This window comes from Molothrus aeneus, chromosome 4, assembly GCF_037042795.1.
Source record: "Molothrus aeneus isolate 106 chromosome 4, BPBGC_Maene_1.0, whole genome shotgun sequence".
In the NCBI taxonomy this organism is placed as follows: Eukaryota; Metazoa; Chordata; class Aves; order Passeriformes; family Icteridae; genus Molothrus; species Molothrus aeneus.
The window spans coordinates 46,215,267-46,240,570 of NC_089649.1; the positions used below are offsets into that span (position 1 = coordinate 46,215,267).

A 25,304-nucleotide genomic window follows, 5' to 3' on the forward strand; every position below is an offset into this window, starting at 1 on the left:
TTACAGCTTATGCTCACACTCTTGCTGAACAGAGCTAAACAGTTTTTGTGCATTTAGAGGACAAAAATCAGATACCTGTTTACACAAGAGTGATTTGTATCAATGATACATGCAGAAGGGACAGTTACATTACCTGACATGGATTTCTTCTTGTACGAAGCAGGGCGATCATACACAGATCTCTGGATATCAGAGTATTTAGAGCCCTCCTTCCTTTCCAGCATTGGCACATACTGAGTGGTATCAGCTTGTTTCATGTCCATGTATTCTCCAGTGTTTTCAAACGATAGTATCACATAGCTGAAATTGGGAAAAAACACAAGTGTATCAGGTAGTGACTTCCCTGTCAGAGCATGTGCATGTCTAATCATTCACTTAAGGTGTACTATTGTATTGAGGTGAAATTCAACAGCTGGCTTCTTGTTAGGAAATATACATATATAAAGATCATTACCAGATATCATATGTATTACATAACCATCACTTATTAGTACATGTTACTGTGTATTACTGTAGTCAAACACAAGCGCCCCAAACTTAGGCTTTTGCCAGCAGTCAGGTATGTAACCATGCCTTATTTCCCAAAATCCCACTGAACTCAAGTATCGTTATCTAGGGCTTTTAACTCAAGGTATTCCAAATGATAGGTGTAATTTATTCACACAGACAGTTTGCATCAAATCCAGTCCTGCTTAACAAACCCATGCCCTGATGAATGGTACTGGCTTTACTCAGCTACCAAGGCAGTTGATCTACTTCTCTGAGTGATTTTTTGAATGAATCTCTGTTCACTTTTTAAATCCTAGCTCATTTTATGGCATTACATTATTGCTGAATATATGATGACAAGCTTCCTCAACCATCATCTGGAAAAAGTTCTGGGATGGGATGAACATTAACAATTAGGACACTATTGAGACTGGCTAAGCCATTGGAAGATTAAGGAGAGAACTTGAGTTTGGAGAACAAGCCCTGCCAGGTTGTTTGAAGGGAAGGAGTTTTAGACACTGGAAATTCCCCAAGCATAGAAACAAGGAGACAGGTAGGTGCACTTGGATATCTATGGAGAAACCACCGGGGTCCTCAGACTGCAGGCATGTCTACATGCAGGAAACACAGATCTAGGACACATCAGGGAGATTGAATAGAAACTGTTGAAACCTTCCCAGACCTATGAAATGTGACAAATAAAAGTCTAACGAGAAAAATTAGGGAGGAGTTTAAACCAATGGATGAGAGTAATGCAATAAGGGTTTATAATGGCTTAAGTCCTTAAGTTGCAGGTCACTGATTTCTTTTTTTCATTTTTTTCCCACCTTCTTGTGCTTTCATCAGCGGGGTTCATCCCAAAGATATCCAAGTCTTTTTTAGGCTTTTCGGGGTGTCGGTTCAGGAAATTGTCCCTATTCTTATGCAGGTAGTTCACCAGATCACCATAAAAACAGTATTCAGTAATGATGTAAATAGGACCTGTTAAAATAAAGTAAAATTATGCATTGATGAGTTGGGGTTGTGAAAAACAGAAACAAATACAAAAAGCCTCTAAAAGTATTTGAAAATAGAGTTGTGAGTTAATGCATTTTTATCTACTAAGTTATGACTGCAATTATTACCAAATATCAAGAGGTTTTCTGAAAACCTATATTTGGTTATATTTATTGGTAAGTCCTCTACTTGAAACCTGTGTTGATGCCTGAAAATAGAACACAAACTTTTCCAAATAACATAAGAATGATAATATAAAAACCTTCAGATACGCAGTATGGCAAAAAAAAAAAAAAGTGCTCAGAATAAAATTTGTACAGTTTTATAAAATAGGGCAATTAGAATATCTAGCCAATATTGTCCAATTTGAGGAGCAGTTGATTAGGTAACCTCCACCCTGGGTTCTGCCCCATTGGACCTCTCCCCCCAGTCTCCTACCCTATCTTTCTTGTGTCTATGATTCATGGTGCAAAATAAAAGGTCCTCAGTAAATTAACAGGCAAGACTAGATAAAATTTAAGGAATGCATCAATAAACATTTGTTCATTGCAGGAAGAAAGCTGGAAAAGTACTAGAAGTTATACCTAGGCATTTAACAGTCTACAAAGCTACAAATATATGAAGATTACATAAAAATCTAAAAATCTTTAGGCACCAATGTGCTTGTTAAATACTGAATGATGATCCCACAGCAAACCTTTATTTTGTCAGCCAAACTCACCTGATTTTGTACAAGCTCCAAGCAGATTCACAATATTCAGGTGGGGGCCAAGATGTGTCATTATCTTCAATTCAGACATGAGTGCCTGTTTTTCACTGGATCTAGCTGTAGCTGTAGAGAAAAAACATATTAGTCACCTGGTGGGAGCAGTCACCTTTTTCATATTTACAAAAAAATTCTCCTTGCTTGCCTCATTGAAGCATTGCTGCCCCCATGTCCCTTACTTGATACATGTTTTTCTTAAGACTTGGAGAGGGCCACAAATGATTAGTAAGGGACTCCCTTGATGCAGCTCAGTAGCTGACTGAGTCTGTCCCTCTCCAGAGGGCAGTGGATTGCCACATGGCAAGGAAGCACTCTACAAGCTGCTCATTCAACACAAGCAAGCTCCCCATGGCTCCTACAGAATCACTGCATCAGATTCTCATGAAGCAGGAAATCTTCAGTGAATTTATACAAGACCTGCCTATTTCCCCTTGTAGTATAGCCCTCATTTGTTCACAGGTATTCATGGTTACTTTATCTTTCTCAGTATTTGTTGAGTTATTGTAGCTGTTCAGCTAAACCTAAACTTTGGATGTTTTCAAAAGCCTGGGTACCTTCAGGCTTGAAATGCCATCAAGCAATCTAACATATAATTTGAAAATCCCATCATTTCACCATTCATTTTCAACTTCAGATACAAAGAATTATAACAAGAAATGTTTGAATAACCCTGTGGGAACCTGTTATCTGGCTTGGGAAATGGAACCATGACAACTTACGTTTCAGCATTTTCACAGCTACTTTCATCACAGGTTGAGAGCGACTCAATCCATATGCAGTCCCTTCAACTACTTTTCCAAATGCACCCGAACCAAGGATCCGACCTGAACACAAGGGAGAGCATTATTAATTTCAGAAAGTAACAGCAATTCAGCTCCTTTCCTATCTCCATTCCTCTACAAGTTGATTCTTGTGTGGAAAGGGCACATTCCCTTCACCAGAGCACCGGTATTATTGCTATTATTGTTGTTTTAAGCAGAAAAAGCAGATATGAAGTGCTATATTAAGTACAATTCTTAAAAAGATGCCAGCAAACATCAAGAACACACCTGCACCTGGAAGCTCAGCTCATTCAAATTCACCCCTTCCTGTGCTCTGCCATCTTCACTTTATCCTCTCACATCATGGATTGTCCTAGGCTTAAGCTGACCTCTTTGCCTCAGTCAACACCTGTTTAAAATACAGGTGTGTTCCTGACTTACAAATCTTAATTGGGTCCCTCAGCTGTAGTTTTGGTCTTTTATATAATGCTGGATACATCCAACATTAAAATGGACTAAAGCACATCAACAGCCCATTCAGAAACAGACAGGCAGCACCATTTCAGATCTGCAAGATGATGAAATACATGTTGATCACATATGAGGGGAAATTTCTCTGAAGTCTAATGTACAAGTGCGTTTCATCTGCTGGAATAAATTGTATCACAAATTTCCAAGTGCTGTAATAAAACAGCTAATGTTTATATACCCTTTTGCTACAAATCAATTTAGACAAAAATTTGGGATTAATATATCCTGTTTTCTAATATGGATACAGTCTCTAGAAGAATTTTGTACAGACAGAGATTTTAGAGAAATATGAACTGCACAAACATTCTCCAAAATGCTGTATTTCATAGCTCCTGCATTGAAAGCCAAGTTCATCAAGGGAACACTTAGTGAATGAACCTGTGTATGAGGTCCAGATGCCCGAATATAATCACATGCCTGACAAGCTGTTGCTTTGTTTTTTTGTTACTTTTTAACTTGAAGCACAGAAAGAATGAGTAGTAACTTTAACTATGGAGATACACAGCATTTTGTCTTTGACGTTCGTTTGCAGTTTGAACTTGTCACCTTTTACACTTCTGAAGGTGTTATCTGGCATGCAATGCCATATGTTTCTGTTATCCTCCAGCTACTGCCCCCACTTTTATTGTGCACATGCTTTCAAAAGAAAATTTCCAACCAAACAATATCTACATCATTAACAAGCATAAGAAATGGTTAAAGAATGCTTAGCTGAGTTAACACTGGTGAACCTCTCCAAGATTATGACAGCATAGTTTGTCATGCACACAGAAGCTATGTGATTTCTTTTCAAGATTCCCGTGCTCCAAAGGTTATCCTTCCCAATCAGGATGTGAGAAAGCTTCACACTAAATTTTAGACTAATTCAAACAACCTGAGTTTGAAATTTGGCCCCTGAAACTTTTCAAGCTTAAGGTCTGGGAGCCATATGGCAGGATGCAGCCCTTCAGAATGTGATGGCATCTGCTGATGCTCCTTGATCTTCTTGTCTTCACAAGCCAATTCCTCCCCAAAACCATATTGTCAGCTGAGCACAAGGCACACATCTCCCTCTCCATCACCTCTGCTGGGCTGGGGTGCATGTGGAGGCAGTGAGAGCACTTCCAGAATGGCAGGGAGCCACCACTGCTATTTCCCCTTCTCAACCCTCTCTGCAGATGTAGCCCAAGCCCCATGTCTTTTGCATTTGAAATTTGGAGCCAGGTGGGAGCTAACTGCCCAAGAACTGGGAGCATCTGTAATGCCATCATATTCTTGGTGAGTGCTTCATTGAGGCTCAAAATTACAGTGTGAGTTTACTTTTCACTATAAAGGCACTGCTGTGATCTGCTCACTGGAGGAGCAGTGCTGCTTCACCACCACAGAGGGACTGTGCAGACACAAGATTCCTCAAACTAGTGGAGGAACAGCAGCTAATTCAGCCTCTGTACCCATCCACAGAGCTTATCTGCTGTGCCTGCCAGAGAGGTGCTGCTTTTCTGCTCTGAGGATACAAGGGTGGGGTGTGTGAATTTGTTCCAGATGCAGCCATCTCAGCTGGATGCTTCTTTTTCTAAAATTGGCCTGGGATAATCAACCCACCCCAAATGAAACCATAAGTCTCTTGGGCTATATTAAAAGCCAAACAAGTGTCAAGCCTTATAATCTACACCCAGTTTCTAGACTCATTAAATTAGATACCACATCTCTGACTGTTGTGTGACCTGAATCTTAACTTGTCTTTTTCAAATAGGCAAGGGTCAGATTCTGTGTCAGACCAGCATTTCATTTAATTAAGGTCACCAGGACAAATAAGTGGCTTGCTGGGAAGTGATGAGAGCAATTCTGCTGTCTCTGTACAGCCACCCTGGTATCCTGAGCAGCAGCACTCTGACCCCATGCCTCAAGAGGTGCTGCTCTCAGCACTGTCAGCCAGATGAGGAGGTCCAGGTCCTGCTGGGACCTCACCAGTTCTCAGCAGAGCCAGGAGAAGGCAGTGGTGTTCAAACAGCTCATGGCATTACTGCATTGTTCCTTCTGGTACACATCACCTGGACTTGCACTGGTTCAGGAGCCCTTTAAAGAGCAGTGCACTGCATATACTGTGGATCAGTGATTGCAAAGGGAAATGTGCAGTGTAACCCAAATTTATCAATTGAAGCTCCATCCAGCCAATGCTCAGAGTTGGCCTTTAACACAGCACTGCACTCCAGGCACTACTGTCTAGAAAAAAACAAATAAATGCCAGCTGGCTTACACAGCTAGGATGGAAAATGCTCATCTGGCAGGGCCAAAATGGGTTTGTGACCTGCTTCAGAGCCTCTCTGAACTAAAGGTATAATTGCTTTGCTGTCATCTCCCAGTTAGATAAGAGAAAATCCATACAAATCAGAATTGTCATCCCTAGAAACAAAAGAAGCTCCCCCCTCACCAGCAAGCATTTAATACCTCAAAAGCACCAGCAGGTGAATGTGCCAAGTAGAGCAGTTGTGCAACCCAGATTGACAAAAGGATATGGAGCACTGGGTTTGAAAGTTACTGACACCTCTGAACACACTTGTAAACAAGAAGGCATTGAAGCAGGCTGTGCTCATGAGTCAGAGGGAGACAAAGTCACAGTGGTGGTCTTTAGCAACTCAGATCTGACAAATCCTATTTAGGCATATAATTAAAGTCTGGGTTGTAATAAAATAATTCCATAAAACATTCACCCTCCTCTAGTCTTCAATTAGCAACATGAATTTAATTAAAGGATATTGTTCCTGAACTGGAAATTTTTCTCTTGCTTCTTTCAAGAATTAACTCTTTCTCAGTGATGGTGAAGAAGTACACCAGGGGAGTATGTTTGTTGAAATACATCAAACAAAAGACACATTTCATCTTCTTCTCCTGTGTTTTGCAATACAAATTTGGTTCACAGATATCTCCAAGAAAGGGAAGCCTTGTGTGTTTAAAGCACTATCTTGATTGAGCATTAAAATTTTCTATAGTCATTACACTTTCAATTGATATAAATGAGAGGTTGGGCCAGCTTTGAGGAAATAATTACGACTGAATTGTGCATGAATTCCAATGAGGAATAGCAAAGCAAGAAAGCAGAAGGGGAAGGAAGAAGAAAGAAGGACAGGAGCCACAAAAATATGCAGTTACTCAGCGCTGATATGTGCATGGCATAGATTAATAATTTTTAAAATATTTTTAATAAAACTACGTAACTAGTTGCAGATTTTCTTGGTCTCTGCACGTAACTATATAAATGTCTTGCAAACAAAAAATAATTATGTCCTTCTTGTGGATGCCTTAGCAGAAATGAGGGTTGAAAAGGGTGTTTAACACTGAGAGACTCCCCTAAGCCACGTAAGGGTGGACACTGCACACAGGAGGAGAAAAGGAGTGCAGGCACAGGAGACACTAACACAGGGACCTCAGGGCTGATGCCACTGTAGAAGAGGATCAGGTAGGAGAACTGATGAGAAACAGACAGACAGAGACTCTGGACTTTGTGGCCATAACTTCCATTGCAAATCCTGCAGACACCTCAGAATGGTCACTGAATGTCTTTCTCCCCAAAGAAGGGTGGGGCCAGTCCCTCACAGAAAACTTACCAAGCACTAACCCATCTCGAGGAAACTCCCATCTGGAGTCATAAGGCAGTTGCATTGGGTCCACATAAATGTACTCGTGGCCATCAGGGCTGATAGACTCAATGACTCTCCATCTAATCTCGTACCTGGGCTTCTGCAGAGCACATTGAATGCAAAACCAAGCATTAGTCCTGGACCTGACTTTAGAGCAGATCAAAACCCAGCAGGGCTCAGCACCCAAATTGAAATACTTCTCTACATACCTGTTTCCATATGATGACCAGGACAATCAGTGAAATTATCACAATCACTAACAGCACTAAGACAGCAGCAGCCACAGTTAGCTCTGATCTCAAGGCTGTGGAGTAAAAAGATAGACCATATTTTCTTCCTGAGCCATGAGGAACATCACACACATAAGACATCCACCTCCCCTCTCATTGCAGTTCCTGTGTGCTGCAGAAGTGGCAGGAGCAGTTCCTGAGGCTGGTGACTATAAAGTCTTTCCAAGCCCAGAGCTGCTCTGCCATCATGTTCCAAAACGAAATGCAGATTGTCTAGAAGAATGTCCCAAAGCCAGTACTAATAAAATGATAAAATGAATTATGGAACCACATAATAAGCAAAAAGCAGATGCACCATAAAGACCTGTAAAAGGCATCATCTTCAGAAATACTGGGGTGAAAAAAAAAAAATCCTGTTTAATTTATTATCTACAACAATTCATATTTTTATCCATTAGGACTGAACTGGGGGGAGTTAGAGCAGGGCCAGACTGGCTGTTGTAATTGCACAGAAGGACAAAGCAAACTCACTGGGAGCCACAAGCTTCAGTTCTCGAGTAACGGCACCGAGGTCATTCCTTGCCACACATCGCACAGCCAGGGTTTCCTCTACCTTCTGGAAGGTCACCTGGCTTTCCACCATATTTTTCTCATCCAGGTGGGCTTCCATGTGTATATCAGAGATATTGTTAGTCAAAAGGGTCCATGAGGTGTCATTGTTGCACCTGCAGGGAAGAATAATGGAGGAAATGAGCACTGGGTGTACATATGGATAAATAAGAGTGAACAGAACAAGAATTACCTTTCCCTGCAAATTTCTTCTGGCAACAACATATTTAAGGGCCAGAAGGGTCTTTAGATTGCATCTCTGAAAAACCTGTACCTTTCTTCCTTCAAAATAAAAATACTCCCTGAATGGAGGGACAGCTACTTCTCAAAATCCTTACTCAAATCTGGACTGTGAAATCCTTACTGAACAGAAAGCTTTTATGAGAGAAAGCTGAATTGATGCATTGTTTTGTGTCCTGTACGATGTAAAAAGAAGGGCACTGACAACCTCTCTTGAAATACAAACAACATGCCTCTAAAAATAACTAAGAATTATCTGAAACTTACTGGCTCTTGATGAGCAAAACATGGTACAGTAACTAATTATGTTCAGATAACTGAGGATATAGGTCATATTTCAGGTAAGAAAACACCCACTCCTCTTACTTTTTAATGTCCTTGCAAACCAGCCATTCCACATCGGGAAGTGGGGTCCCCTCTGCCAAGCATCTCACAGTCTGCCCACCTGCAGAGCCATGGTGATCATCCACGAGGGCTGAGATCAGAGCTGGAACTGGGAACGAGTCAGGAGTTTGTTAAAATATTTGTCAGTGATTACAAAAAAAACCAGCTTCAAATTTCAAAGCAGGAGAGGTGTCGTTTGGCCAACACCTTAGCAATAGCTACAGACACAGACTCAAGCAGGAGGTGCTTATCTCCTGTAGCACGGAGGGGATTCTAGGCTAGAGCAATGAGAAGGAAGTGCTGCAGTTGTGCCACGTCTTCATGTCATGTTAAATGAGCTATCATCCTACTGTCAGCTGGAATCACTTAGCTGGGTGGATAAAGTTTCTTTCTGGCTCAAGGCCAGTGCAGAAGTGAAAGCCAGGATCAGGCTAGAGAAGCTCCAGAGACCAACACACACTCCTCTGCTCAGCCTGGTTCATGCCTTTCATGTATCCATGCTCCAGGCAATGCAGTGTGTCAGTGGATCAAGTCTTTGCTGTGTGCCAGGAGTTCTGGTGGGCAAGGCTTTGAGGCTGCTTACCTTGTATTAGCAATGAGAAGGTGTATCTTCTAATCTCATCTTCATTTTCAGCAACCAAAGTATAGTATCCACTGTCTTCCTCCTTGGCCCGTATCAATTTTAAAATACTCTGAAACCTGCAGAAATGCAAGTTTTGTTTGTATTTTTAAAGCAGGCATAAAAAAAAATCATTTTGGGGCAACACATAATCTGGGTATATTGCAATTATAACATAGTGACATTTAGCATTTCTAGCATGCCTTTAACTAAGTCATTACTCAAGTGGTAAATAACTATCAACATACAACTGAGAAAGAAGTGGCCTTAGTTACTTTCTGCAGGGACCTGACAAAGCCCTGATTTTACTGGAAATAGCCAGAAATTATTGGTGTGGGACATGTTAAAGGGAGTGAAGAAGTTTCTTGCTCAAGAACCTCGAAGAAGTTGATTTTATGAAGATAGTAAAAAGAAGCAAATTAGGCATTGCCCTTTAGAACAGAAAACAAATAAACTATTTTTAAATGCCACTGAGGAAGAAGCAACAAACTGAGGTGTAAAGAGTGAGCAGGAGTAGTGCCCAGTTTCCTGGGGGAGGAACTCAAGTCAGCATGGCAAAGTAAGGGTCAGAAGGTTTTTTACCTTGTTTCCTGGACTCTTCCTGAAGTAGTAACAATCTCTGTAAGATTTTCAATCAGAGTCACATTATCCTTCAACCAGTACATTTTTGGTGCTGGGTAAGCCTGCACATCAACAACAAAGTTTTTGACTTCATGCAGATTGACAGCTTCCAGAGGGCTGAACTGAGGCTCCAGGTGAACAAAGCCTTTGTCTGCAAATGAAAAAGCCTTGTGTAAACAGCACTATGCAAGATTTTTCCAGAATGATGTTTTCCAATGTGTTGATAATTTTAGACACTGAAATCAGACCATACCATGAACTGTAATGGCTACTTTCTTATTTTCCTTAACCTCCTTGGTTGCATGCCGAGCAGTACATTCATAATCCCCTGTGTCTTTCACCGATGCCTCAGGAATGGTCAAGGTGTAAACCAGCTTCTGTGATGGCACTTTGATATCATCAAGTTTTATCTGACCTTTTTCTTTCTGTAGTTTGGAGAAGGAAAAAAACCTTGCTTAAGTAACTGAGTTGAAAGCACATTACCGAGGATCTTTGATTCCCCTGAAGTGAGAGCAAACATCTAAATCCTGTATGGCAGAAACTTGTTTATTCAGATAAGGATGCCTTTTTCAGCCACAACAGAAAAGCTGTGCCTATAAAAATACACCCTTTTGTGTTTTGAAAAAACACAAAAAACAAAATACCTTTGAAAATTTAGGTAAGCAACTTGACAGAGAAATTTACTCTTTATGCACTACCTTTTCCTCAGATGTAAAAGCCACTTGAGTCCCCTTTGCTCAATGTCCATGAATTAATTTTTATCTCCTTCACCAGACAGAAAGTAACCAGTTAATAGATGCTATGTACTGCCTACTCTCAAAACAAGAATAATTTATTGACAAGGAGAAAACTCCTGGGAGTAAAGGGATGGTGAAAATGACACACCATGTTATCATGAGGGGCTGGTACAAAAATATGCTGGGGCTAGTTTTCAAAGGTGGCATATAGCAGAGACTATACTCATGTGTAAGATGGAAAACAAGAAAAAACTTGCTCATATAATTTTTCCTCTTGGGTTCTTAACTTACTTAAATAAAAAGTGGGATTTTGAGTAACAACTAGGTACACTTCAATTACATCATTCCTTCAGCAACAAGACTTTTTACATTGGATACTCTGAAATTGCCTGGGACTGGCCCTAGCCAAGTTCCACTGAATAAAAATTTTCACTGCAAAAGGATGTTAAACTAGTTTAAAAAAATTCAGGGTTCTACAAGATTTTCTCACTAGATGTTTCTCATTAGTAAATTCAGTGACTGTAAGAATCATTTCAGTTTACATCTGCACAATGAGGAACACTTAAGATTATAGACTTGATTCTTCATTGTTCTTTATTATCCCCAAGAACCAGGATTTAAGAGAGCTGTTTTAGAGGTTCAGACCTTCTGCAGCAGAGCTCTACTCAGATGCCCAACATACCTAGATCTTTCAATTTTCACAACATTTCTTTTTGCAGCAGCAGCACAAAACCTGAGAGACAGCATTATTTCCTCAGCCATACCTCACCTTCTTCTCATGCTTTGCTTAGTTACTAACAGCAAATTTACCTTTTGGGTCTGACTTTCTTTTATGGTGACCTAAAATTAAAAGAAGTACTTGGTTTTCTCTCCTCAGCAGCCCTCATTCAGATAAGAGAAGAATATTTTACTACCTCACTTGCTTGCCTAATAAATAACTACAAATATTGCGGGGAAAAAAAAAAAAGGAAAGAAAAGAAAAGGAGATATTTACCACTTTCCCAGGGTAATTCCACTGTAAATTAACCACCTCATTGTCAAAGACCACACAAGTTACTACGATGGTCTCGCCTGTTTTGTAGACAGTTTTAAGAGCTTCAATTTCAACAGGCAGCTGTGAAGTAGCTAAGAGAAGAGAGAGAGAGAGATCTCATTTAATTTTTAAAATATTATAATTTTCACATGGTGCAGTTTGAGAGGAAGATTTCCATTTAAATTCCTCTACTGAGGAATCACCTTGAAAATTCATTAAAAGTACTGCTGATCTATACTGATATAAAACATTTGTATTTAAAGCATGAACTGCACAGGCAGTTCAATCCCCCAAAGAAATGTTCCACAAATAAAATTTCAATTAGAGGTTCCTATCTCAAATCCCCCTGTAAAACGGCATTTGGTATAAAAGCAATTTCCCATTTTGCTAATCAGTCTGTCTTTGAGAATTCCTTGATGGCCAGGAAAAATATTTTCAAAATAATTAGATCAATATGTTTTTTAGGCTACCCAGAGTTCTACAGTTCAAAGCCACTGGGAAACGCCAGCCTTTTAAGTTGTGTTTCAGCAAATACATTCAAAATATATGGACCACAAAACATTTTTTGATAAAGTTAAGGACACCTTATTCTCATCAAAATTGTAAGTAAACTTGCAACTAAGTAACTGGCAGTACTGCCAGAGGAGCAAGGAGCTCATCATTGGAGAAATATCCTATATAATCCCATGATGCTGGTGCTCTTACAGTGTGATGAAAGAACACAAGCACTTTTTATTTTTTAAAAAATGAATAGAAATAAATACCTCTTATAATATAGATGAGGAACTCATCAGACTTGAACTCCACGCCTTTAACCATTGTTTTGCACGTGTATGAGCCCGCAAGAAAATTCCCTATGAAGCCTTGTTTGGTGTCATATAAAGCATGCACAGACTTGTCTAAACTGTTAACTAAAGTCACTTGAGCCTCTGGGTCACTTGTCCGACAAGGGATAACTGCAGGATCACCTTCTTCTACCAGGATGAACTGGTCTTCTGGTATAGAAGGAACAAAAGGCATGTCTGGGTCTGTAAAAAAACAAGAGGCAATCTTACACTGTCTGGTTTGCAGCAAGGGCATGTACAAGAATTGCACATCAGTGACCACTTATAAGTGAAACTTGCACAGCTCATTCTCCCTCTTTTTCAGATATTGCAGGTAAGGTTTGCTAATTTCATGTGGTATCTCATTTTAGCTACTTGATGTGATGTGTAATGAAACATTTCTCCTAAGGACAAAACAGGAAAGGGCTTAGGTTCCTTTGTGACAATTCAGGATGCAAAATGAAAAAGACAAAAGGTCCCCTCCCCAAAATGTTAAGTGTTATTATCCACAACTCATATGATTTTAAGTTAGATTTTTTTCACCTTTTTTTATTAGTAGCTGTCTGCTAACCAATATATAAGCAGAGGGTAAAATAAAAATAAAATAAAAATTCCAAACACTTTCCAAGTAAAAAAAAAACAAGTTGAAGTCAGTCTCATGTTGTTTATGTTGAACACCACTAAAGCCACATTTCATCAAAAATAGTTCAAGGTACTTATCTTCATGTATTTCTAACATGTCCAACATTACAGTTATGAGACATAGTTAATTATGGTCACAGCATGTGGTTTTCAAAATACAGTATTCAAGTAGGAAAAAAAGCAAACAAGAACCTGGTAGTTTTATTTCTTTTAAAGTCAACAAAACACATGCCAACTTTGCTACCCAGCCAATCCAAAGTCTGAGTTTAAAACATAATTGCATAACATTATGCATAAAAAGCATAGGCCTCAAATGGTCTCCATTTGGCCATTCAGAATAAACAAATAATCCCTGCTAGCCTGAAGCTTCTGTGCAAAGCTTTATAATAAAATTTAATAAATAGCAATCCAAATCCCTCCAACAATAGACTTTCTGCTGCACTGGCAGGCTCTTTGTAGCAATATTCCAAACACAGCGCTCCATCCCAAAAATGCTGCCAACTCCATGTATTCATTTTCCCACTGTAATTTAAAACAGAAACAAGATTCACCTAGTTTGGTTTCTATGTGCTGTTAGTGAAAATAGGATATTGTGTGAAGTCCCAACATAATCCTCCCTGGCTAAAGTGGGTTGCTGCCACCCATTGCCCTCCTAATTCATTGCAGGAAAAGCAATTGTAAAGACAAAGTTTATAGTGGAAACAGAGACATTCTCTGTAATTTGGAGAAAAGGATATGTTTCTGCCTTTATGACATCTTGATGGTTAGCAAGTGGAAAAAATTACAGGGTGTCTCTGCCCTGCAAATCTGGTAGGCTGATGTCTCAAGGCTTTCGAAAACCAAACCAAAAAGTCCTCTTGAAGAAATCTTCTAGCTCTTGCCTTTATATTCCTCCACTGGGTGAGTTGCATGACTGCTTAACATAAACAACATCTTCTGGCAATTTGGTTAGAGATGCTTGGTTATTGAGATATATGTGCCAAAGCTGGCAGTATCCTGCTCTGCTGAAATATCTTGCTTCAAGAATGAAGGCAAACACTTTACATTTGTTGTGGCAAATGGAGAGAAAGCCTTGGAAGGATCACTGTCCTTGAATCACACACTGTCAACAGCAGAAACTTAATGCCACTGCAAAATAGCCCTTAAAACAATTCCTTTTATTGCCTCCTGGCTTTTTGCTCTTCCAGAATCTTCCTTGCCATTGCAGACATCACTCCTTCAGAACACACTGCAGTTTCACAGGATGATCTGCAATCTCTTCTCCACTCTTTTGTTCCCTGTTCAATATATTTGCTGCAAATCCAGTGGCTTGACTCTTCTGGCCCTGCAGTTGTGACCCTCACCCCCTGAAGCCCTGCCAGTGCTGAGGAAACATCCAGACAGGGCTTTACAGGAGCAGTCAGTCGTGGCTCAGCCTTTGGTGCCTATCTCAGCTATGACAATAAAGATTCTCATCCCAGAGAGATTGTGGAAAGCCCTTAAGCTGATTTCCAGTCAGAACAAGGGGGTGGGAGGGTAAAGCTGGAAATAGGCACTTCCAAAAAGAAGGGATGCCATTTCTTCTGAGTCCAACAGTTTTTTCACCACTAAAGAGAAATGCAACGCAGGGCCTGGGAAGGCTGTGTTTGCTTTGAAAATTACAGGGCACTGCACAGTAGCACCATGTGTTTAATCTTGTGTCAGACTGGCCAGCAAGAACACTTCTTTCCCCTTCCTCTGACAGTCACCTCTAGGACGTCTCCAATGCTTTACACTTCCCAGGCCCTGTCCACACATGAGCTTTTTCCAGTTCTCAGTTAAAGCCTAATTCAGGTCAAGAACAGGATATGGCCTTCCTCATCTGGCAGCAGCTTTAGTATCATACTTTGGTTTGGTCAGTACATACATTGGTTTTGTCAGTACACAAGATATCCCAAGATAGCCACCCAAGTGCCCCCTGAAAAGCCTGGAATTTCTGTTAATCCCCATATGGGAGCCAGGCAAGCCTGAAGGCTGGACATACTCCCACAGATGAGCTGAGCTGGCCACCAAGGTCTGCTTTCCAGCCCCCTGGTGGTCAGAAGACCTCAGCTCTAAAGTTCATCACTCTTCTCGAGAACTCAAACTCTTATCAAAAAGTGAAGACCAATAGAAAGAAAGAAGAACATATCCATAGATTTACAGGGGCTGGCCTTGATTTATACATGATTTAACCCTGGGGTTATTTCTCTTCCTCGGACAGTAAATTGCCACCAGCAACACACCTCTTCTGAACATCCCTGGTTCACCTCTCCCACCCCAAGCCCCAGGCAGAGCTGTGGCATCCCCCGCTTACCAGGCACATAGATGTAGATGTCCTTGCCTTCCACCTCGCCATCCTCCACCTGTGTGTGGTTATAGTAGCAGACATACAGGCCCGTGTGGGCGGCCGAGGCATTCCCTACTTCCAGCACTGTCACGAAGAGGCCGCTGTTGTTCTCTTCGTGTCTGATGTCTATCCTGTGGTTTCCCTCGGTCACTGGGTACTGCCAGCTCACTTCGCTGTCTCCAGAGCACTTGAGTGTGAAATTGGAATACAGCTGTACCACCATTTCATTCCTATTGGGAACAATAGTTGGCAGAGGAAGCTGGCAAAATGTTAGGAATGGTCCTGCAAAAAGACACAAATAAACAGCACGTCAATACACAAAACAGCCTCAGCACAGGGAGGTGAAAGGAAGCAGAGAGGGTCAGAGCAGCTTTCTTTTCTGACTGCTTCAGACCTGCTGATGTCCCAGGAAATTTGCCCTTGTTAAAAGCCAAAGCTTTGCCCGAGGAATAGCAAATGGCTTTCCTTTGAAATGTTAAGTGTTTGCTTGCTGACTTCTGTTTGTCAAATCAAGAGGTGAAAGACAGACAGAGGTGAAGTTAGAGATAGCTCCCAATCCACGCCACAGCTTGCCAGCCCTAAGCTGTACACAGCTCTGCTGCAGACCAGCGAATTCCACACCCTGGCTGCTGAGTCACAGGCATTTCACACCTTCTTACAGCCGTGGTCACGAAACCAGCAGTCCTGTCAGCTTTCAAGCAAGCTCATAGCTGAAATTTGGAAACCACTTCCCAAGACTAAAACCTGCATTTTACATCTGACTTCGGTTTCTACAAAGGGCCGGAGCAGGAGCTTGTACATCAGGTCTACCTCTAGCCAAAATGTACAGAAGGCTTGTAGCCAAATAAAACTGCAATTCACTGAACTAGATGTTGTAGATGGAACTGGTTTCCAGATGCAATCTCCAGTTACAGGCTCAGATTTGCAAGTCTAGCTAATTTGCAGGTGGGTTGGTGCAGGTCCAACTCTCAGAAGGAAAATTAGAGGATCCAAACCCTACAAAATGAGGAACTCACCAAGGAAATATGTTTGTGGTTTCAGTCTACCAAATGACCTGTACAATAAACAAGCACCTAGGCCCACTGAGTGAAGTTGGCACTCTCTGCAATAAACCGGCACCAGGAATCCAGACTGTCTTTGAAATCATTTTCCACTCCTGCCCAGAGTTACCTTGCTCTAGGGGCCCTTTCTATATTTGGCACCCTGTGGCACAGCCAGCCCTGCCCTGCCATCCCCGCTGGTGCAGCAAAGCCGAGATGCTGGGGGGGGAGGATGCAGGGAGCCCACCCAGGCGGCCCGGCCGGGATCCCGGGGGCGGGCGGGGACAGCTGCAGGTGGGCAGCGCAGTGTGCTCGCACACCCGCACCGCTCGGTGGGAGGCTGCGGCAGCTCAGGAGAGGCAGAGCGGCCGACAGGGGCCGCTGAAAGTACTGCCTTCTCAGAAGGTCTTGTCATAGCCTACCGGGGGGAAAAAGCAGAAAAACCAGCTGGCAAGCATGTGGCATTCGTTATTGTGGGCAGAATGAAAGCGAGTGTAAACATGGGTTTATGAAGAATTGGGATAGAGAAGCTTAGAGGATTGAGGAACATTACCTGTGAGAAAACATCCCAGGATCAGGAACGCCTGTGGGTAAGTACCCATAGCTGCCAACAGCTGAAACAGAAAGGAGAAGGCAAGAGTGAGACAATTAATGGACTGACAAGTGTATAAGGCTTTAGCAGGACCCAAGTCTTCTGCAGCGCCCAAGTGCAGCTTCCCATCATTCCACACAGTGCCACGAAGAGGAGGGGCCCAGGGACCCCAGTTCACAGCCACAGCCCAGTGAGACTCATGCTACGTACTGCCACAAGGTGCGTGTGGCCACAGACTGATCACAGCCAGATGAGACACCACGACCCCTTCTGTCCTCTGGCAGTGTAAGGAACCAAGTCCTGGTGTAAGGAACCAAGTCCTGGTGTAAGGTGCCAAGGCCTGGTGCATCCCCTCTCCAACAGCCTGCAGGCAGCTCTGCTCCCACTGTAGCCTCTGGGACTGAGCCCACAGAAATGCCCCTGCACAGAGGCAGCAGCCTCACAAGCATCAAAGTTGTAACATCTTCATGCAGTAAGTTCTGACCTTTCAGCTGCAAGCAGCTTTTATGGGAAAAAAAGTACGTTTTTAAAGCCACTCTTATTACAAATAGTACAACCCTGAGTGATATTTTTGTTTTGCCATTGTACATATGTGTATATATAGCTTACAGAATACAATGTAATACAATAGTGCTTATTGCTTATTTAGCAGGAATTCCCTTGATCGAGAGACACGCTATTTAAAACACATGCTGAAATTTTCTAATGAAATAAATCCATTACAGACTGTACGCCAGCAGTGCCATTCATAGAACATTATTCTCCCTAACAGTGCAGAGAGTCATAGATCACATGCAATTATTTCAGCTTTCAAACATATAATCCTAAAGCATTTATCTTATAGAGGCAACAATAGCAATCAGCATCTATGTAATTTTTGTGCCTTGTAATGACATTTCTACATAAAACCCTCTAGCAGCATGCTAGGTAATTTCTAAAGGAGAAGACCCTCAATCCCTGCTCCCATTGAAACCAACAGATGCTTTGTTGGTGACTTTTAACAGCAATTGGATTTGGCCCAAATCCAATATAGATTAAATAAACACTGCACAGAAGAGCCCCTAATTTGAAACACTGACCAAGGAGTAAAATAAAGGATGATGTGCCAAGACAGGGACTTTTTTTCAAAGGTTCTGGAGAGTTTCTATTCATCCTCTGGTATTCAGTTCCTGATGCTGAGATATGAAAGCACATAGGTGCATCTAGTTATTACAACTGTGGCAGTGCCATATGGGAACTAAATGCTTACAACATGCCAAGAAGTGTTTCTGATCTAGTCCTGCTTTTCTCCTGCAATGGGTGGAGCAGACAGCGCCTCTTTGCAGAGCAAAAGAACTTTATAGTCAAACATAAAGGTCTCAGAAGAAGGATTAGAAGACTACCTGCCTCAAAAACTTGTACAGACACCATCAGAAATCCAGCTAACAATGTTCCAGCAGAGACAAGGCATCTTGCCTGCTTCTTCAATTAGCAATAATAGCCACATGTTTATGTATCTCTCTCCCATCAATAACAGACTCTTGCATATCAAATAGTTCCCCCACTTTCAGCCTCTTTACTCATTTTTATCACATTTATACCCTGCATTTTTTTCTAATAAAGTAACCCTCTGTAACTCTGTAAAGACTTACCATGGTCTGCTTTATTGATCTGACTCCTGATCCCCCAAGATCCACATGACAATGTTACCCCACTTCTGCCAAGTTCCCTCCCTTTTCTGACTGAAAAGGCAACTCTCTCCCTGTCCTGTGTTGTTTTGCCAGACTATTCAGTGCAAGTGATGCAGCAAAGGAGGAGAAAAAACAAAGCTAGTTTATCTCTTGCACACCAGAAGCTGTGCTGAAGTGGACTTGTTGCAGAGCTGTGTGTGTAGGTGAGGACTGAAGCCCAACGATGGAAATACAGGTGATGGCATTTCCAAAGTGCTGCTTTGAACTTGCTGTCTTGGCTGGGCTGACACTGAGATCAATGAGTGTCTCATTGTAGCATTGCAGTTTAAAAACACAAGGACTTAACTAAATTTGCTTTCTCCATCTGGCTCTTCTTTCTCAACCCAGAGCTTTGATCTTTCCCCAGTGACCCGTTAATCTCATCAAGACCAGAGCAACACTTCTTCGCTGTGAAAGACAGGATAATGTACTAAGGATTCACATCACTCGTGTTCAAAACCTGTTTGAATTCAGTTACATCACGCATTTGACTTCAGAATGCCGGGACCATCACCAGCATACCCTCACACATCCATGCCGGGCTCGAGGTTTAACACAGGCACTATTTCACACTTACGGGCACGAGATTTTACTCATTCCCCCAACACCAAGCAGGTACACCTATCCTGGGTTTCTATATTTACATTTTTAGCTCCTTTAACTTCCTAATGGCAGACCAGTTGTCTTTGTCCCCAGCTATCCAAATCTCAGCCCTGGATAAATACCTCAGGTTCAGTTCCTAACACTGGCCTATCAATCCATAACTTGGTGTAGCCTTGCTGAAGCCAGTAGGTTTATGCAAGCTGAAACCCAGTATTAGCACAACATATACAATGTGAGTTTGAGCAAACCTTGTTTTCTTGCATACTTAGGACATTGCTAGCTAAAACAGAAATGTGGGTGTGTATAGTAAAAGCAAGGTAATGCACTGGCAGATTTGCCAAACTCTTTGCAGGTGTTTGCCCCGGGTTGGACAGTCATTGAATTTACACAGATTTTGAAAGGTTCTGGGGGAAAAAAAAAAAAAAAAGGAAAAAAAAAGTTAGAAAGCTAATTCTAAAGAGCTGTTATCAGTCAGGAGTCAATTTTCCAAACACTAACTGCCAAGCACTGGCTTCCTATAAAGAAAGGTTTCATTGACTGTGCCACAAAAGACAAGGTAAAATCAGGGTTCAGAAACTCAATGGAAATTGCATGCTTAGAAAATTACGATATTCCTAGGTGAGTGCTCTGCGTGACCTAAAGAGAAAGAGCGGAGAGGGACCGAGAAGAGCCAAATAGCCAAAATGCTATTTTCATACTGCTGTGAATCAACCGAAGACCTCTTTCAAGGCAGAGAACAGCCCATCTCCCGAGCGCCGGGGACTGCTGGGCTGATTCCCGCCCAGCCACTGAAGTTCGCGGTGGCGGCCGCAGGATGGCAATGTTGATCCGCACTAACCAGACACATCTCGTCCTGCAAAAGGCAGCGCTGGTCTCCAACGGAGCCGCCTAAATTGGCTCTCCCGGATCAACTTAAAATTCAAAATTCCTACATTTTGAATTTCATGTGATTAAAGAAACGAAACGAAACGAAACAAAACCAACAAAACAAAAAATCCAGCAACAACATCCAAAAACAAAAAACGCAACCTAAACCCCCAAAAAAACCAAAGAAAAAACCAACAAAAAAATCCAAACCCCAACAACACAGCAACCCTGGTCCCATTTTCTCTGTATTTACTTAAGTGATAGGAGAGTATTTGGATTGTAAATCTTGGCACGTAATGATATGATTATCCTTGTTGTGAGAGGGCTGGGTAATTTCAGTCGTGATTTTGTCAGAGTGGCAGTCTGTCCTTCTGGGAAAGCTGATCTTTTCCAGGAAGAGCTAAGGCCAGCCCAAGAAAAGACGTTTCTTTCTTGTGGTATATGTCACCAGCTGAATGTAAATGTTCAGACAGGACCTTCTGAAACATTTCTTGGTCCTCAGTTGCCAAACTGCAAACTCAACTCTCCACAAGAGCAGCGCTGCCCTGCAGCGCTAACATGTGGGTCTGATGGTTTTGCTGGGGAAAGGCTCAAAGCTCTTCAATGAAAAAGACTGGCATAAATATTCTCCCAAAATGAGGCTTGTTCCATGGCCCTTTACAAATACTTGAATCCAGCATAGCCTGTACATCGGAAAACCATGCATCAAGAAAAACCCAAGGAATAGCCATGCATCAAGGGTAGCCCAGTGCTGGTCTCCTGCTGAGTACTTTGTGCTCTGCAGGACACAGTGAGGCTGCCTCCCAAGGAGCCTTCTAGTCAGTCCCAATTCTTCAGCCTAACCCTCCAGGACAGAGTCCCTCAGTCTAGGAGTTAAGGGTGGTGGGGGAATTGCAAAGCCGAAATTTTCCCACTTGATCCAAGGAGGGTTTTCCAGACTGTCCCTGAAAACAGGCGGATAAAGAAAAAAACAAACCAGCTGGCACTTCCAAGTAATATATCTTCCTATCTCCCTTAGGTTCTCAGAATCAAATCAAAAAACACCTCAGATCCCAACTCAAGTGCTGAGAAGCACTGTGTGGAAAAAATATCCATCTCAGTTGACCACAAGAGCTAGGAAGCCTAGCTATTGCAAACTTTTCCCTTGGGCACCCACACAAAGCTTCATAGGCTTGAAAGAGATGAGTCAAGCAGGAGAGCAAGGCATAAGGGAGAGAAAGGATCATTTGCTTTCTTGCTTTTGTTTTGGTTTTTTTTTTTTTTTTTAATTATAGGCAATTCTCACTGCGACCAGGAAAAATCACCTCTCAGAAGTCATTCCTTTGTCTTTAAGTCTTCAAAGGTAAAAAAGGAAACATCTTCTATTAAAAATTTTAGAGTTCATGTACAAAAGTAGGTGCGATTGTAGTCATGATGAAATAAAGAAGCAAGCAAGGCAAGGATTTTGTAAAGTTACAGATTTCAGCCTCCTTTTTAGACCAATAGGTATAGCTGGAAATAATCTGTGAGGTCTGGGCTATGCAAGGCTTTCTGTCTATATATACTTTACTTCAATCCTAGCCCAATGCTGTAGTAGAGTGGTATTTTATTAAAATATTTATTACTTCCTGCTTTCTTGAAACCTAATACCTATGTATTACCCTCAGAGCCACATGAAGATTTCCCATACATCAACAAACTAGTAACAGCAAAGATGGCCCCAGTACCCGACGGCAGCTGGACTGGCACACCTCCTGCCCCTCGGTGCCTGAAGAGGACTACCAGAACAAGGAATCTCATCTAAAAGCAGCAGCAGACTGCCTGCAGGCTGAGAGAGCTGGTTTGCTCGTGGACTCCTAAATCCCAGTGTTTTGTGAGGTCTCATTTTTCTGCAAACTTTTTTTCCCCAAGCTTTGAGGTTGGCTAAACCACTGTTTTGCTGAGGGCCGTTCTAAAACACTCATTGTTAACTAGAAGCTAAAACCGGAGTCCCTTGCTGGGAGATCTTTTCCTAGCGTTTCTACACACAGAGTTAAAAGTCGGATCGCCACAGCTCAGATTTTGATAAGACGATGAGAGAGAAATCTTTGATGCCTGTCTCCTTGCTTTGATCCCGTGTCTTGTCCCATCTAAGGACACAGAGCTTAGTCAGCCGAGCTGGGACTCCAGCTGGGCTCTACATCGGCCCTGGGAGACGCCGAGAGCGCAGCAAGCCATCCCGCTTCCCCCGGTGCGTCCCGTCGGGGAGACAGCGGCCGCCTGCAGCCGGTCGGGACTGTTGTGTGGATGATGCGGGGAAGTTCCCTTCACACCCTCCAGCCCCCATCAGGCTGCAGGCGCCCGACAGACCCTGCGGGCCCGTGGGGAGCCTGGGCGCAGCCCCCGGGGAGCGGGACAGCGGCGCTGCCGCGGCTCCCCTCGGTCCGCCCACCCCCGGCGCAGCCCGACGGCCGGAGCCGCTGCACATCAAAGGCTGCCCGGGACATCGAGCAAACCTAGCGGAGGTGGCAGCTCCCAGCCACTTCACTGTTTGTCTGGGAAACAATAGGAAAGCTTTTGCCAAGCTGGAGAGACTACTTTTTTTTCTTAATGCGGGGTGGCCGGGGAAAAGAAAAAGCGGGACAGGGGAGACGGACAGGAGCAGCGCACAGACGTGTTTCCCTAGGGAGCTGGTGCTACGACCCGACGCTTCTTCTCCGGCCCCCTCCGTCAGGCGAAGCACGAAGCCCCGGGGCGCGGGGTCTGGAGGGGGGCAGGAGTCACGGCGGGGGACAGAGGCTGTGCCCCCCGGGAGCCGCTGGACCAAGAGGGAGCCATGCGCCCGCAGCCCCGGGAATGGGTTCGTAGGTTCCCATCAGGGCCGAGGCGATGCGCTGCCTTCTCCGGGCGTGCAGACTTGGGCCCCGCAGGAGCGCTAGGGAGCTCAAACACTGGCAAGAGACGCGCCGAGAACACCGTCGAGGGGCGCTGGGAACGTGCCCCCGGCACTGGTGGGGGCCACGGCATCGCTCCCGCCTCTGGTCCGCAGCCGCCTCCCCGACGGGGTGCGGACGAGCCCTGGGGGCTGGCGGCTGTGCCCTGGGACTGCTGCTGCTGCCTTGCTAGATCTGTCGCTGCTGGCTCCAGAAAAAGCTGTCCAAGTCCTGTTCTCTGGAACGGTTCCTGAGCTATGGGATCCGCGTCCAAAAATGTTGAGCAATGCCGCGGACAGCCAAAAAGCCATTTCCTACTTGCTCCTAGGACTTTTCCAGGGGACTCCAGCCTGGCAGAGGCTGGCAAGTTTGCAACTCTGCGCTTGACAAAATCCAAAAGGTGGCCGCGAAGACTTTGCCCTTCCCGGGGTAGGAGGCAGTGGGGTCCAGCAGTTCGGCAGGGCATACGGCAGGACTGGCATTCCCGTCGAGAGAGGGGCTGCAGGCTGGAAAGGCTCCAGGTACCAGCCCTGTCTAAATTCAGCATCTTCCCTTTCACCGAGACACTTAAATAAAAAAAAAAAAAAAAAGACGGGGCGCGCAAGGATGGAGGTCGAGTCGCCTTTCGGGGGTTGTGTGTGTGCCTCCGCTCGGGATCTCGGGGCATTTTAGGCTACCGGGTCAGGGGGAGCGAGGTGAGAAAGGGGATCTAAAGGAGGGAAGGTGGTGAAAAACAAAGGGTGGGGGAAGGGACGGGAGAGCAGAGGGGTGAAGGAAGCGAGGGATGCGAGAAGAGACGGAGCCGCTTACTCGGTCGGTGCGCGTCCCCGCTTTCCCCCCTGGGGCGGGCACTGCCGCTGCCCGCGGAGCCCCGGCGGGTCGCTCCCGCCCCCGCGGCAGGAATGCGGCGCGGTGGCCGCCGCCGTCCCAATGTGTTTGTCATTAGCGCTGCCCGCGCTGCTCGCCGCCGCACCCCGACGGCCGGCGCGGCGCAGCGCAGCGCTGCTCCCCCGCTCCCCTCCGCGGGGTCACCAGCGCCCGCCGCCTGCGCCCCGCGACAGGAACCCCTCCGCTCGGCTCAGAGCATCGGGGAAAAGAAAAAAAAGAAAGAAAGAAAAAAAAAAAAAAAAAAACAAGGAAAAAAAAAAAAGAAAACCCCCAACAAATAAATAAAGAAAACCTGATTAAATAAACGAGGAAAAAACCGCGGGAGAAAAGGTGCAAAAAAAAAGAGAAAAAGGTGGGGAAAATGCCCCGCACCTCTTACCTTCTCCTTTACAACCCGCAGCCCCAATCCTGCAGATTGTAAAACATCCAAAATATGTCCACGTCTTTTGTGACTTTCCCTGCTCAGCCGCGCTCTTTCCCTCTCGCTCGCCCTCTCTCCCGATCCGACTGTAATGGTCTCACAAACCGCGTCTCGTAATTGATTCAATGTTATAGACCATCCTTCCAAAACTAATCATTTGCTTTAAGTAAATAGCTGTCAGGAAATGAAGCCCCCCTCCGCTCCCTTCAGAATAAGAGCTGCTGGCTCGCCCGGCGCCCCCAGCCCCGCGGCCGGAGGCGGGCGCGCCGGCGGGAGGCTCTTACGCAGGCAGGGGGGCCAGTCTCTGCCTCCAGATTTCAGGAGCCTCGCAGGGGAGGGGGAGGCTGGCCATATGGCAGGGGCGAGGGGGAGGAAAGGGGGAAGCGGGGAGTTTTGCACGGCAGGGGGAGAAAATAAAAAAAAAAAAAAAAAAAGGAAAAAAAAAGACCCAAAAAACTTTCATGAAAACTCAGAGTGCTCCCAAATTTCATGAATGAGTCTTCCCTCCTTATTCCCTCCTTAGACCCTCCAGGACGGTGGCTCGGGCGCCGGGCTCGATGTCCACGCTTACAGCGTGAGTTTATGGATGGGGAGTTTGATTTGGAAACGAATTCGCGGCTTCCTCGTGTCCTTTGTACACCGCTGCGCTGGGGTTCGGGCTAGAAAGCTGGACGGACGGCCGTGAGCCAGCCAGGACCAGGAGGCACAGAGAGACGGGGGGAGAGACGAATCACTAGCATTTATGAATGAAAGACACAACGAAAGGTAACCTTCGCCAGGAGTCAGCCTCCCCAAAACCCGCAGCTCCGACGGGACCGAGAACACTCTTCTCTTCGTCTCTGCCTTC

General features: G+C 44.1%; 1 protein-coding gene across 1 annotated transcript in view; it reads right to left on the reverse strand.

The window, feature by feature from the left end:
• PDGFRA (platelet derived growth factor receptor alpha) overlaps positions 1-24,606 on the reverse strand; it is a 34,398-nt gene extending 9,792 nt beyond the window's left edge. The window contains exons 1-16 of the mRNA XM_066548427.1: positions 24,416-24,606; positions 17,040-17,100; positions 15,414-15,728; positions 12,398-12,661; positions 11,595-11,725; positions 10,117-10,288; positions 9,825-10,014; positions 9,207-9,322; positions 8,606-8,732; positions 7,922-8,115; positions 7,370-7,464; positions 7,128-7,260; positions 2,971-3,075; positions 2,207-2,317; positions 1,317-1,470; positions 134-300 (exon numbers count right to left, since the gene is read on the reverse strand). Of these exons, the coding sequence (XP_066404524.1) occupies positions 134-300; positions 1,317-1,470; positions 2,207-2,317; positions 2,971-3,075; positions 7,128-7,260; positions 7,370-7,464; positions 7,922-8,115; positions 8,606-8,732; positions 9,207-9,322; positions 9,825-10,014; positions 10,117-10,288; positions 11,595-11,725; positions 12,398-12,661; positions 15,414-15,728; positions 17,040-17,088 (2,323 nt within the window). The 5' untranslated portion in view covers positions 17,089-17,100; positions 24,416-24,606. The remainder of the gene's footprint in view (positions 1-133; positions 301-1,316; positions 1,471-2,206; positions 2,318-2,970; positions 3,076-7,127; positions 7,261-7,369; positions 7,465-7,921; positions 8,116-8,605; positions 8,733-9,206; positions 9,323-9,824; positions 10,015-10,116; positions 10,289-11,594; positions 11,726-12,397; positions 12,662-15,413; positions 15,729-17,039; positions 17,101-24,415) is intronic.
• Between the last annotated feature and the right edge of the window lie 698 nt (positions 24,607-25,304).